The sequence below is a fragment of the Pseudopipra pipra genome, chromosome W, assembly GCF_036250125.1.
Source record: "Pseudopipra pipra isolate bDixPip1 chromosome W, bDixPip1.hap1, whole genome shotgun sequence".
Lineage (NCBI taxonomy): Eukaryota > Metazoa > Chordata > Aves > Passeriformes > Pipridae > Pseudopipra > Pseudopipra pipra.
In genome coordinates this window covers 44,856,134-44,869,738 of record NC_087580.1, presented here as the reverse complement: position 1 = coordinate 44,869,738, position 13,605 = coordinate 44,856,134, and the positions used below count along the sequence as shown (strand labels likewise).

Below are 13,605 nucleotides of genomic sequence, written 5' to 3'. Positions count from 1 at the left end.
CTTATCTCAAGTTCCTGCTGTGGTGGCTTATCTTATGGCAAGTTCCTTCTGTGGCCTTGACAGTGATTTAGGAATGGTACTCCCCAATTCAGTGCCCCCACCAAGACTCCAAATCATGGCTGCTCTGACCCTCTCCTGCTTTCCCCTCCCCCTCCCCACTGCATCGGGATAGAAAGCAGAATTGGAGGCACAAAAGGCAAAGGTCACAGGTTGAGATAAGAACAATTTACTGGAAAAAAAAATGACATAAGAAAAGGAACAGGAACAGCAACAATACTAATGACAGAGGGTACAAGAAAAGGAATGATTCACACAGAAAAATTCTAGATATAATAGACAATACAATATGGGATGGCTCCCTCCACCAGCCTTCTCAGCCAGAAGGAATCCCTTCTCCCTGAAAAAGAGTCCCTTTCCCCTGCCCCTGGCAATGAGGTGAGGTTGTATAGAATAATATCCGTGTCCTAGCTATGCCCCCTCCCAGCTACTGCAAAAAATTAACCCTGTCCTGGATGGAACCAGGACACCTTTACAGTGTTTGATACAGGTAACTGTGCTCTTTAAGTCCTTACACCTTTGTAGGCAGACAGACAGGACAGAGGAAAACTAGCTTTTTCAAAGACACCACATCTAAGTCTTTACTACTGATTTGGATTTCTAATTCCAGCTCTTTGTCACTTGTCATACTTTTGATAGCTTTTTCTCTCCCAGTTGTTTTATTAAATTTAATTTAATAAAATACAACAAACTCACTATAATTTTAATTTATATCATGTTGCAAGGTCTTTCAAACTTCAAAATCCTAATTTTATAAACTGATGAAATCAATTACTGCTTTTGCTGTTCTTTTCAAATAATTTGACCACTGTCTGTGAAACTATGATGATAAATGTTCAGTCTTTCCTGCTCAGTAGCAGTATGTTTAAAAAAAACCCCAATACACACACACAAAAACATTATAGAGTTGGTTATGCAGTCTCCTAATAATGGGTACCTGGTACACTTTCCTAATATACATCTGTAATTAGGAAACATGCAGCAGGTAATTCCATCACTACATAAGTTTGTCTTTCTCATGCTGCATGAGAAAGAGAGAAGGCCTTGACACTGTGTAAGCACTGTTCAGCAGTATCAGTGTGTAATCAACACTATTTTCAGCACAAATCCAAAACATAGCACCATGCAAGCTACTATGAAGAATTTACTATATCCCAAGCAAAACCAGTACAACTTCATAAGTGTAATTCTGTACAGCTTAAATTTCTGTATATTCTTTCAATTCCACAGTTTCTATAACAAAACCAATAATTCTTGTCTTAAAAAAAAGACAACAACCAACAGCCCCCCCAACCACAAACAAACAGTAACAATTTCATAAAGCCATGAGTACATAAGAAAAATCTATAAGATAAGGACACTTTTTTACTCACTAAAAAACAACCCTCAAATTCAGTAACACCTCACCTGCATCAGCTCTGGACCGCTGACCTGGTGATTTTCCAAATGGGGTCTTCATTCATCTGTGTTTAAGTGAGCAGCAAAGCTGCTAGACTAGGGTGAAAATCCAGTTCTTCCCAACTCCTCAAATATCTTCTTATTCTCGTACTACAACAGCTACTTATTAATCCACCATCCAATCATCAATTTGTTCTTCCTCAAATATAGAAGCACTTTCAGTTATATCACTGAAAAACAAAACAGAAAATATAGTCTGATTTGAGACCTGGTTAAAATAAGCAATGAAGTGAAACAAAATATTTTTTCTTTCATGTTCAATGAGAAATCTCTTCATATTCTGTTATTCTGGATGCATTCAGTAAACAGAGGGTAGTTAGGCAAGAAAACAGCCAAATATTAAGGCTCATACTTTTCCTCATATTCTCAATGCAAGTTCTGTATCAGATCAGTCATCCACACAGATACACATAGAAAAACCTCATAAAAAAACCCAACCCCCATCTATTAGTTAGTATAGGGAAGAATGATTAGTACTTCAAAAACCCTGCCTGAAAGCAGAAGAAACTGTACTACCTTCACCAGACATAAAGAACAAACCAACTATTACCACTTGTTAGAAAACAAAATGCTTCCCACTCACATATGAGAATTCCTTCTCTACAGATACATTAAAAAATGTAGAAAAAAAATCTTACATAAAAGGTAAAAACCCCCACAGATTCTACTGCAACACTCAAACTACTATTTTGTGAAGTCACTAGTTTATAGAAGATTTGCAAAAGTCATTGCTGATTTGCTACACCTAAATTCAGATTCCTGAAATATTTAGTAATCACATTCCTCTAGATTAGGGAGATATGGGAGGACAATGCTTTAAAATATTTTCCAAGATTTAAATTACAGACACTTGTTATCATTTAAAATTTTGATGAATTACAGATCAACTATTTCAGACTACTGTTTCTGGACAGCAAACATTTCTCCTAATTAATCCATTTATTTCAATGCTGCACACAGCTAAAACAACAGGTTAGGTCAGCTCATCCTTTTAGTCTGGTTTCAGAGACTGAAACAGGTAACAACTTACACATTCTAAGATCACCAAAAGACTTTTGCAAACTGAAAAGAAACAGCTGCTCACCCAGCAAAGCCTATCCCTCCCTGAATACCACCAAAGGACCTTCAGATCAGATAAGTGGGTGCCATTGTCCAACTATGCTGGGTGCAGATGCATACCTGAAGCTACAAACTGGATTTACAGATAAGGGAAGAGGCTAAGAAGAGGCAAATCTGGAGAGGTGGGAGAATCCCTTTTATCATGCCAATGTCCTCCCTTTACATGATAACTCTGCATCTAGCCTGGGCTATGCATCTCAAATGTCAGACCCTGATGGACCATGATTGATGCTGACACAATAGGCAGCTGCAGCTGTCTTAGGAGATGTCAGAGACTCAGTGACACATCCTGTGACACTATCCATAGTAAAACTCTCCACCCCGGGGAGGTACAAAGTGTTCCCACCTGAGCTAGAAGTGTATAATAATTCATAACATCTTTGAGTTTGGTGGGGGGCTTCCCCCAGCCCCAAAAGATCAAGACCACCACTTCAACCAACAGACATGGAAGCTGCGACTACCAAATCTCATCGCTGGATCCAGTGGATGGTGACTATATATATACATCTTTCCACCCTTATCCTTTCTTTCCCTTTCTCTCCCTTAGGCATTTCCTTAAGTGTTATCTTTATGCTTTAATAGTGCTATATCACTATGCTTTAATATTGCTGTCTTGCTATATATGATAACACCCAAAACGGCAACATACCTGTTTACCTTTGAAACAAAATTGTTCTAAAATAAACCCTACATATATATGTTTACAAACACCAATTATTCAGTGTGGTTTCACTCTAATCCACCCCAAGGGATTTATCAATAAGAACCTGGGTTACCCTCCCCTTCTGGGGCAGGTTGCAACACCTGGTTTCCTTAAGAAATGAGATTAATATTGTTCTCTGTAATCTGTCAATCATCAGTGGCCTTCTCCCTTTTTCAGCAAACTGAAATTGTAATTTAGTTTCATTTTTTTATTACGTAGCTGTATTTACAAAGAAAAATTAAACAACACACAAATTTTGGCTTTCTGCCAGTTAGTAAGCATTTTATTGGAATAATCTGTCCCCAGTCACTACTATGCCAACAAAGACATACCTCTTAGAAGGCTTCCTAATCCTTTTAAAGTCACAATGCAATTGCTAACACTTAAAGCAGTTTTTCACAGTGCTCTCTGAACCTAAGGACACGAGACCAAGTGAAAAGCTAATTCAGCAATTCAAACATTTTCTATAATATAAACTAATCCAAGTAACTGTGATGAATTCAACACTTATGATTTTCACAGGAAGGAAATGAAACTTAATTTTCCTAAAATTAGTATTCTGAATTCTTTACAAGTCAGTTTCACACTGACAATTCTAAAGGCATTAATAAGGAGAGATAAAATGAGATTTTTGAAGATCAGTTACTTTGAGAACATCTTGAACTTTAAAGCATATGTAAGAACTTTTGAAATCTTGTTTGCTTTATTAAAATAAATTGGGAAAATATACAGCTTTTAAGGTGTTTTTTTGTCATAAAAGGTTTTGAATTGTATGGGTTGATTTTTTTTCTTGATAATTATGTGCCGTTGTCATTCATAATATTTATAAGTCTAAGAATGCCATGTTCCACACACAAAAAAATTTGTGATGTGATTCTGACACACTAAGTAACGATAAGCCATACTGTTGAGGAAGAATGGAAATTCCTTGTTAGGAGGATGTATATAAGATGACAAAACAACTTTTGAGGGTAATTCTGTTGACAGCACTAGAGTTTAGTATTTGAGCAATGTGAAATGAGAAACCGCTAAGTCACTTAAAAATATTTCAGCATGACTTCTGAAAGTCAGCAACAGTTTAGTGAACCAGTTCAAAAACCACTACTTTGTTCTTTCATATAGCACATAAAATACAGGTAGCTTTTTTTTTATCTAAACTGACACATCCAGATCACACTATAATAGCCTTTACAGCATACCAGTATCTTTTTTAGAAAAGCATCACAGTCTACCAGTTTGAAAATGATTGCCCCCATACCTGACTACACAGGTCACCAACAGCTCAGTTAAAAGTTTGTCATGGTTTAGATTTTCTTGCTGAATTTCTCCATGCCTCCATGCCACCATGTGGCTTTGGAGAGGGAGGGGTCGGCGCACGGCAGCCACCGTTTCTGCCAACCGCAGAGGAGTGGAGGGGAGGGGGGGGGGAAGATGGAGGTTTCCGTGAGAACTGAGGGGATCCCAGAAGCAGGAATCCCACAAGTACTGGAGGGAAAAGAAGAGGTTGGCAGTTCCAGTTGGCTCCCTCTCACCCCTGCCACGGAATCCGGGAGGTCCCTGACCGCGCCAGCTCCCTGCACTTTCACTGCCGGCCGCCCACCCCACGCCTGCTCCTCCCTGTTCTGACCACAGCCACCGCCGCTTCTTGGCCAGAGCCGACCAACCACTTTGAAAGAGTGATTTTTGGGTGACATTTTCTCTGTTATTGTTTGGTTGTTGTTTTGTTCTGTTTTGTTTTCCGTTTTTAGTAAAACTGTTATTCGTTTTTACACTTTAGTCCAACGCTTCATAATTTCAAATTTTCCTAATTCAGGGGGAAGGGTTTCTATTCCAGTGGAGGTCCCGTCTCCTGGCACACATTGTCTATAAAACCAGGACAAAGTTTCATTTAAAGAACATTCTGATCAGCCATCAGCTACAACTAGTCACCATCCCAGGTGTTTTTCTTACTAAAACCCCACAAACAACCCACAAAAACAAACAAACAAAAAACATCTCTGTGTTTTCTTTCTTAGGTCAGAACGCACATGAAAAACAACGTGCAAGCTAGATGAATACTTTGTAAGATACTGTTGTAATTATTTTGGAGTGTTTCACACAAGAAAGGTTAAATGATGGATTAAAACAGGCAAGGTCTACAAATTATCAGTCACCATACTAGTTTTAATGATAACAGTACAAATCATCTTATCAGGGTAAGGAGGAAGACAGAATATCAAGGCAAGAAAATAGAGCTATGTTTAATTCTTTTTTTCCCAGCATAAAAGCAAAAGGAGGGAAAAAACCGCATGTATACTCAGAGCACAGATTCTGCAGTTTTCCTCACGAGCCAGTTTAATCCCCTCTGCAAATCTTAATTGTAAACCACATGAGAGCATTCTTCTGTGAACAAAAGTAATTCTGAAAGGAAATATGTCAGTTAAAGAGATTTCTTGGTACGTAATATTTTGATTTCCATAGCTAAATTCAGAATCGCTGATATACATGTCAGCTGAAGTAGTACAGTGGTTTTGGCACTAACAAGTTGGATGAGTCAGGTCTGTAGATTAATATTCCCTAATTCTTATCATATGAATAGAATGGGTGACCCTATGCAAGTCTTCTGTACACACCCCTCCCCCAAGATAATGTTAAAATATCTCCTAAATAATGGGAGAATATAAAAATATACACCCGCTTTTAGTTTGTGTTGGATATTTTAAACTTCTTGAGGTATGAAAATTCAGCCACCTAAATTCCAAATCAGCATGAAAACATGCTACAGCAAATGATATGCCACTAGGATTTAGTAGGAGTAGTAACATCTGACATCTGGGAAGAGAGATTATAGCAAACTAGCTCTGTGAACAGAAAAATTATTTACAACTGATGACAAAGAGCAATACATTTCAGTGATGGATTTATCACTCGACAGACCCCAAATCAAGCACTACTTTCCCTCCCTCCTGCTATCCTCTACAGCTTTTCCTCTACCCATAGATTTATTGTTATTTGTCTAGAAGTGTACAGAAACAAGCAGTACAGGTAGACAAACTGTGTGTGTGTATATATATATTTGTATCACAGAATCAGAATCACAGAATATGCTGAGTTGGAAAGGACCCACAAGCATCATTGAGTCCAACCCTTAGCCCTGCACAGGACCATCCCTAAGAGTCATACTATGTGCCTGAGAGTACTGTCCAAACGCTTCTTGAACTCTATCAGGCTTGATGCTGTGACGACTTCCCTGGGGAGCCTGTTCCAGTGCCCAACCACCCTCTGGGTGAAGAATCTTTTTCTAATATTTACCCTAAGCCTCCCCTGAAACAACTTCAAGCCATTCCCTCGGATCCTGTCACTGGTTACCACAGAAAAGAGATCAGTGCCTGCCCCTCTTCTTCCCCTCATGAGGAAGTTGTCGAACATGATGAGGTCTCCCCTCAGTCTCCTTTTCTCCAGGCAGAACAGACCAAGTGACCTCAGCTGCTCCTCATACAGCTTCCCCTCTAGGCCTTTCACCATCTTTGTTGCCCTCCTTTGGACACTCTCTAACAGCTTAATATCTTTCTTATATTGCTGTGACCAAAACTATACACAATGTTCAAGGTGAGGCCGCACCAGTGCAGAGCGGAGCGGGACAATCACTTCCCTCGATGGGCTGGCGATGCTTTGCTTGATACACCCCAGGACAGTTGGCCCTCCTGGCTGCCAGGGCACTGCTAACTCATATTCAACTTGCCATCAACCAAGACCCCCAGCTCCCTTTCCACATCACTGCTTTCCAGCATCTCATTCCCCAGTCTGTATATACATCCAGGGTTGCCCCATCCCAGGTGCAGAATCCGGCACTTTCCCTTCTTGAACTTTCATATGGTTGGTGATTGCCCAGTCCTCCAATTTGTCAAGGTCTCTCTGCAGGGCCTCCCTGCCTTCGAGGGAGTCAACAGCTCCTCCCAAGTTTTGCTCCTCACCTGCAAACTTGCTTAGTATCCCTTCCAGTCCTGCATCCTAGTCATTTATGGAGATGTTGAAGAGAACAGGGCCTAAGATGGAGCCCTGCAGAACCCTACTGTCACCCCATTCACTCTTACCCTCTGTGCTCAACCCCATGAGCCAATTGCTCACTTACTGCATGTGTTTATCCAGCTGTGTGCTAGAAATTTTGTCCAGAAGGATCCTGTGAGAGATGGTATCAAAAGCTTTACTGAAATCCAAAATTATTACATCTACTCACTTCCCTTGTGTTATAGTTTCATACTTTTTTGTGAATTTTCCACACCAAAATAGTCTCTGCTAGGATAAGATAAACATCTGGCTTCATCGTTTTTCTAGCTTGGGCCTTAATTACTGTCCTATTGAAAAAGTTAATGGCTTTCTCTGCAAAAGTGGGACTCCCTTTGTTTCTCCTGCCTAGGTCCTGAGGCATGGGGGAGGGCAGAAGCATGGGCAAGGAGTTTGAACATGGCACAGAACAGCTTATGCTAAGCTGAGACCAAAGCAAGGCACCAGGCAGGGCGGGGTGGGGGAGGGGGAAGGGGATATGACGGGAAAAGGAACGGGCAGCATCACGCAGCCCTGGGGGCCTTTGGGTCTCCCTGCTCTTCACTGCATGGATCGGCACCCCCATCCCTGGCCAGCCGCCGCCTCAATTGCTGAGGAGGGAGGGCCCGGGCCTGGTGTGGACTGTCTGGAGGGAGCGCTCTCAGAGCCGACCTGCCTCGTGTCCCCCACTAGCAGCAAGGACGTCAGAGCCCACCCCCTGCTATGAGAAATAAATAATCTGGTTTTATTATAAGCAAAATGAAATTAGTGGAAAACAGAAGGTGGTGGGATTTTCTTTTCTTTCATTTAATTCCAAGGGGTTTTTTTTTTAGGTGTATTGTGAAAGCTGTACGGTGGAAGGCCCTGTCTGGGCCTGATGCCAGGGAAACTTTGCAGCCAGGAATAGGGAAAGTATAAAAATAAAAATGTACTCTCGGCCACATGGCCGGTCTTTGTGTGCAGATTGGTACCAATCAATCAGGAGGGAGGGTAACACCTTTTAAGGTAAAATACCTGTCACCTACTGAATATGTAACAGCTTATGTAACCAAGAGGGTACAAAAAGGCGTTTTTCAAACGGCAGGGTGCTTTCCAGGCCCCTGTGACTTAGGATTGCACCCAGCACTGCAATAAAGAATTTCTTGCTGCAAAGATAGTTAATTGTTTTGGTGAAGGTTTTGGTTACGGTAGTGTTGCTTGTTCTGTTTTGTTATATATATTTAGTAAAGAGCTGTTATTTTCTTTTCCACACTTTTTCACCTGAAGCCTCTTAATTTTGAAGTTATAATAACTTAGAGGGAGGAGTTTGGGTGGGGTTTTTTTTGTTTTTCTATCCTGCCCTTCTTAGCAAATATTTTGTCTTGTTAAACTAAGACACCTTGATCAACTAGGTGGGTTACCTTGTCACAGAAGGAAATCTGGTTTGATAAGCAGGACTTTCCTCTGTGCTGGCTGTGACCAATGACTGCGTTGTCTTTCAGGTGTTTTTCAGTACCTCCCAGAATAATCTTCTCTTTAACTTTACCAGGCACTGAAGTGAGACTGACAGGCCTGTACTTTCTGGGGTCCTCCTTCTTGCCATTGTTGAAAATTGGGACAGCGTTTGCCAGCTTCCAGTCAGATGGGACCTCTCTGGATTACCAAGACTGCTCAAAAATCATCGAGAGAGGTTTTGCAATGACATCAGCCAGCTCTTTTAGGATTCTGGGATGAATCCCATCAGGCTCCATAGATTTTTAGGGGTCCAGCAGATCCCGCACAATATAAAAATAAAATTGCAAATTAAATTTACTGTAAAATGCTATATTGATGTAACCATAGGTTATTAAACAGAAGGTTGAAATAATCTGAAATTTGTACAAACCATCCCTTGTTGGGTGTCTACAGAAGTGGCTCTTGTTGACAATGGAATTATAAATGCTGTACCATTGCTGTTAAAAGGAAAAAAAAAAAGTGCTACCTGAAGTTCACCTGGTTTTCTTTCCCTTTTTAATATGAGAATACCTAGAAAAAAAATGTACTGTATACGGATGTTTTCAGTAAAAGCCAGCATAATAAAATACATTCTAATACCACCACCACATTTAAAACATCTTAAAAAGTGATGAAAACCAGATCAGATTATATTCAGATAAATACAGGCTTTTATCTTCAGCACAGGCGTACACTCAAAATTCTAGGGATCATATTATAATATTTTATAATGATCCTGGAACTGAATGAAGAATGAAAAGGTTTTTAATCTTTTCGTAAACTTTTATCTTTCAACTCTGCCCTGCAGCGTTTAACATCCTGCTTTGCAGACGCTGCTGAGCTCTTCGGGCTGGAAGTCAGCTTAAAGAAGACAGAGGTCCTCCATCAACCTGCACCTCAGGAAGTCCCCCATCATCCCCACATCACCATTGGCCAATCAGTGCTCAAATCAGTCCAGCAGTTTAATTACCTAGGTAGCCTCATCTCCTCGGATGGTAAGATTGACGGAGAGATAGACAACAGGTTAGCAAAGGCATATAGTGCTTTTGGAAAACTCCATAAAAGAGTATGGCGTAATAAACACTTGAAGAAAAGTACAAAGATCAGTGTTTACAAAGCCATTGTGCTGTCTACTCTTTTATATGGATCCGAATCATGGGTCATCTACCGCCACCACCTGCGTCTCCTAGAACGCTTCCATCAACGCTGCCTCCGTACAATCCTAAACATCCACTGGTCAGATTTTGTGACCAATACATCTGTTCTAGAGCAAGCAGCAGTCACAAGGATTGAGGCCATGTTACTGAGAACACAGCTGCGTTGGGCAGGGCACGTCTCCAGGATGAAGGACCACCACCTCCCTAAGATCATGCTTTATGGTGAACTTGCCACCGGCTGCCGCAACAGAGGAGCCCCAAAGAAAAGATAAAAGGACTCCCTGAAACAACACCTCAGCCTTGGCCATATTGATCACCATAACTTGTCTACTCTGGCCTCCAATCGGGAGGCCTGGAGACATGCCATCTATAACGCAGATGTCTCCTTTGAGAACGCACGCAGGATCACCCTTGAGGAGAAAAGGCAATGCAGAAAGAACTGTGTCTTGCAGAATACACCTTCTAAGGAGTCTTTCTGCTGTGCCTTTTGCAACCGGATATGTCTGTCACGTATTGGCCTCATAAGCCACCAGTGTGCCTGCAACAAATGCGGATAGAGCCTTCCCAAATCTCCGTTTGCGAAGCCTAGCCATGAAACTTTTATCTTTCAACTTTGTTTCAACAACATTGAATGTGAGAGAAAACACGTTGCAGTTTATTTTTAATAACAATTTCAGCATAAGCAAATGGATAAATTAGGATTTTACCATATTGTAGAGCAAAAAAAGGTTTTCTGAGAAGGTCTGGAGGCAAGAACTCCCTATTAATAGCATAAAACTACAAAAGTCAATATAATTTAGGAGTCCTAAAGAATAAAAAAACATATTGGAAGAACAATTAACAGTAATATTTAATTGAACAATTATCCCAATATTTCCTACCCCTTAGGTAATACTCCAAATGTTCAGAACTAGATAGGTAGCTTTACAAAGGATAGCAATCTTTCAGAAGCCTTCCAAGCCAATAGTGTGAACAAGTTTTGTCTAAACCATGTTTCGGCACATCTTTAGCTTAGCGACACTGAAGTTAGACATAATATTTCATGTGAAACATGAGGTTCATGAACTTGAAGCATTAGTACAGTTTTATGAGAACACAAACACTGCATTTAAATTCATTAAAAATAAAAGGACAGACAGAAATCCTGAAAGTACCATTTCTGATGTTTCTTGCTATACTTGTTCTTCCCCTTGAATTAGCAAGATATAGTTGTTACTGAGACAAGCAGTATAGTTTTTTCTCTATTTCCACTGGATTTTCCTCATTATGTACATTGTTAAAGCACTCCATCTCACTTCATTCAATTTAGCATTTAAGGGGTCTTATTTTTGCAACAGATATTTTGAAATAATCACAGATTGAGTGCATACTTAACTCAGCAGTAAAGGCAGCAGTAAAAACTTCATTAGAGTCAATATTATAAAATAATATTTTAATGAACTTGCTTAGTATTTTAAGTTTCAGGGGCTCGATGACCACACTAACTTCTGAAGAGTATCATCTCACAACACTAATTTTCAGAACTCACATATACATTTGAAAATTGTAATGAAAACACCAGTAGAGAGAGCGTGAAAGCATAGGATTCTCACCCTCCCCAAGTCACAAAGCAGCTATTCCTGTTTCAAAAAATTTATTGTGGTTCAAGGACAAAAAAACATTTCCTCTGAAATAGTTTTTAGCCTTGTCTGTAGCACCCTTATGCTTACACAGATGGTTACTGTGGGAAATACAAGGCATGGAACTTTAACATGTTCTTGTCTGCATTACAGCACCCATCTGTCAATAGACTTGAACAAAAAAAAAAAAAAGTCAAGTGGGATTTTTCCACCTTCTATGGAAAAAACTCCCACAAACAGGGCATGGCATGGCATGGCAGTTAGCGCAGCAGTTTGCGTGGCAGATCGCGAAGAAGGGTGCGCAGGGAGGGCACTGGAGGCACTGCCAGCTAAAGTAGTTAGCCGAGTCATTGCCTTCACCAAGGGAGCTCAGATATGGTTTCCACTTGGACAGAAGTTGTTTCCTCTGCACACACCATAAAGGATGTGGTGGCCCAGAGTGTCCAAGACCATCCAGGTCTTAGGCTGCAAGGAGTGCCAAAGTCTGGCACTGCTCTCAGAGGGCAGCAGAGACAACAGCTGCGTGAGGTGCGATTAAGTCAACAATCTGGTCAGCCTGATGGAGGAGCTGAGAGACGAAGTAGAAAGACTAAGAAGTGTTAGGGATTCTGAGGAGGAGATTGGAGGAGCTGCACTCTACCGTGCCTTAGACAAATGCATTTGCCATCCACTTCACAAGAATCAATGGATCCCCTACTGTCTCACCACAAGGCAGGAGGGGACCTTAGAGATGGAGGGGAGTAGAAACAGGTTTCTGCTCAGGGTGGCAGGCAAATCCCCTCCCGACCTACCTCACCTTCCCAGGTGCCCTTATACAATAGTTATGAGACCCTGCAATCTGAGGACCAGGGAAATGAGAATGTGGATGAAGGTCCATCCAGGTTGGATGGGTCGACCAGGGCAGGGCAGTCTACTCACTGCACCATGACCTCCTCAGTTAAGATAAAAAGAAGGGTGGGAGTATTAGTAGTAAAGAAGTAGCAGTCATTGGTGACTCCCTTCTGAAAGGAACAAAGGGCCCGATAAGCTGACCAGACCCAACCCATAGAGAAGTCTGCTGCCTCCCTGAAGCCTGGGTAAGAGACATCAACAAGAAACTTCCCAGCCTGGTACAGCCCACTGACTATTACCTGCTATTGGTTTTTCAGGTGGACAGCGACAAAGTCCCAGCAGGAAGGCTGCAGACCACCAAGAGCGACCTCAGGGCCTTGCGATGACTGGTCAAAGGATCTGGAGCACAAGTAGTGTTCTCTTCTGTCCTGCCAGTTGCAGGGAATGATGGGGCAAGAAACAGGAAAATCACACAGATGAATACCTGGCTTTGAGACTGGTGTTACCAGCAGAATTTGGGGTTTTTTGATAGTAGGTCAGTTTACATGACACCAGGCCTGCTGGAAACAGATGGGGCATACCTGTCTCAAAGAGGGAAAAGAATTTTAGCTCAGGAGTGAGCAGGGCTTGTTGAGAGAGCTTTAAACTAGATTGGAAGAGGGATGGGGACAAAGCCAGGATAGACAGAGGTAAGCCTGGAGGTGCCACACCACTGTTTGAGGAACAACATGTTACCAAGGTCCTTCAGTCTGCCATATCAGCAGAGGTAGGGGATGAAGATCCATGCAAAAGCAAGGATGCAAGGGTTATTGATGTGTTAGAAATCCCAGAAGTACCTAAGAATGGTCACACGTGAATTAGGGCTTCTCCCCGCAAAAAGGCAATAGGGTCAATAGCCCAACTGAAGTGCATCTACACCAACACCCATAGCATGGGCAACAAACAGGAGAAGCTGGAAGCCATTGTGCAGCAGGAAAACTATGATATAGTAGCCATCACAGAAACATGGTGGGATGACTCACATAACTGGAATGGCTATTAAGTCTTCAGAAGGGATAGGTAAGGAAGGAGAAGTGGTGGGGTAGCCCTGTATGTTAGGGAGTGTTTTGATCATCTGGAGCTTGATGTGTTACAACCCACCCCTGAGGTGGGGTAACTGAGGTTC

The 13,605-nt window shown here is 41.5% G+C and overlaps 1 protein-coding gene and 1 long non-coding RNA gene across 2 annotated transcripts in view; one reads left to right on the top strand and one right to left on the bottom strand.

Moving 5' to 3' along the window:
* LOC135405124 (spindlin-Z-like) overlaps nucleotides 1-13,605 on the bottom strand; it is a 71,325-nt gene that overhangs the window by 36,620 nt on the left and 21,100 nt on the right. The window contains exon 2 of the mRNA XM_064639839.1: nucleotides 1,465-1,685. Within this exon, the coding sequence (XP_064495909.1) occupies nucleotides 1,465-1,516 (52 nt within the window). The 5' untranslated portion in view covers nucleotides 1,517-1,685. The remainder of the gene's footprint in view (nucleotides 1-1,464; nucleotides 1,686-13,605) is intronic.
* Nucleotides 1-13,605, top strand: part of LOC135405133 (uncharacterized) — a 70,942-nt gene that overhangs the window by 46,317 nt on the left and 11,020 nt on the right. The gene's annotated exons all lie outside the window — the stretch shown is intronic.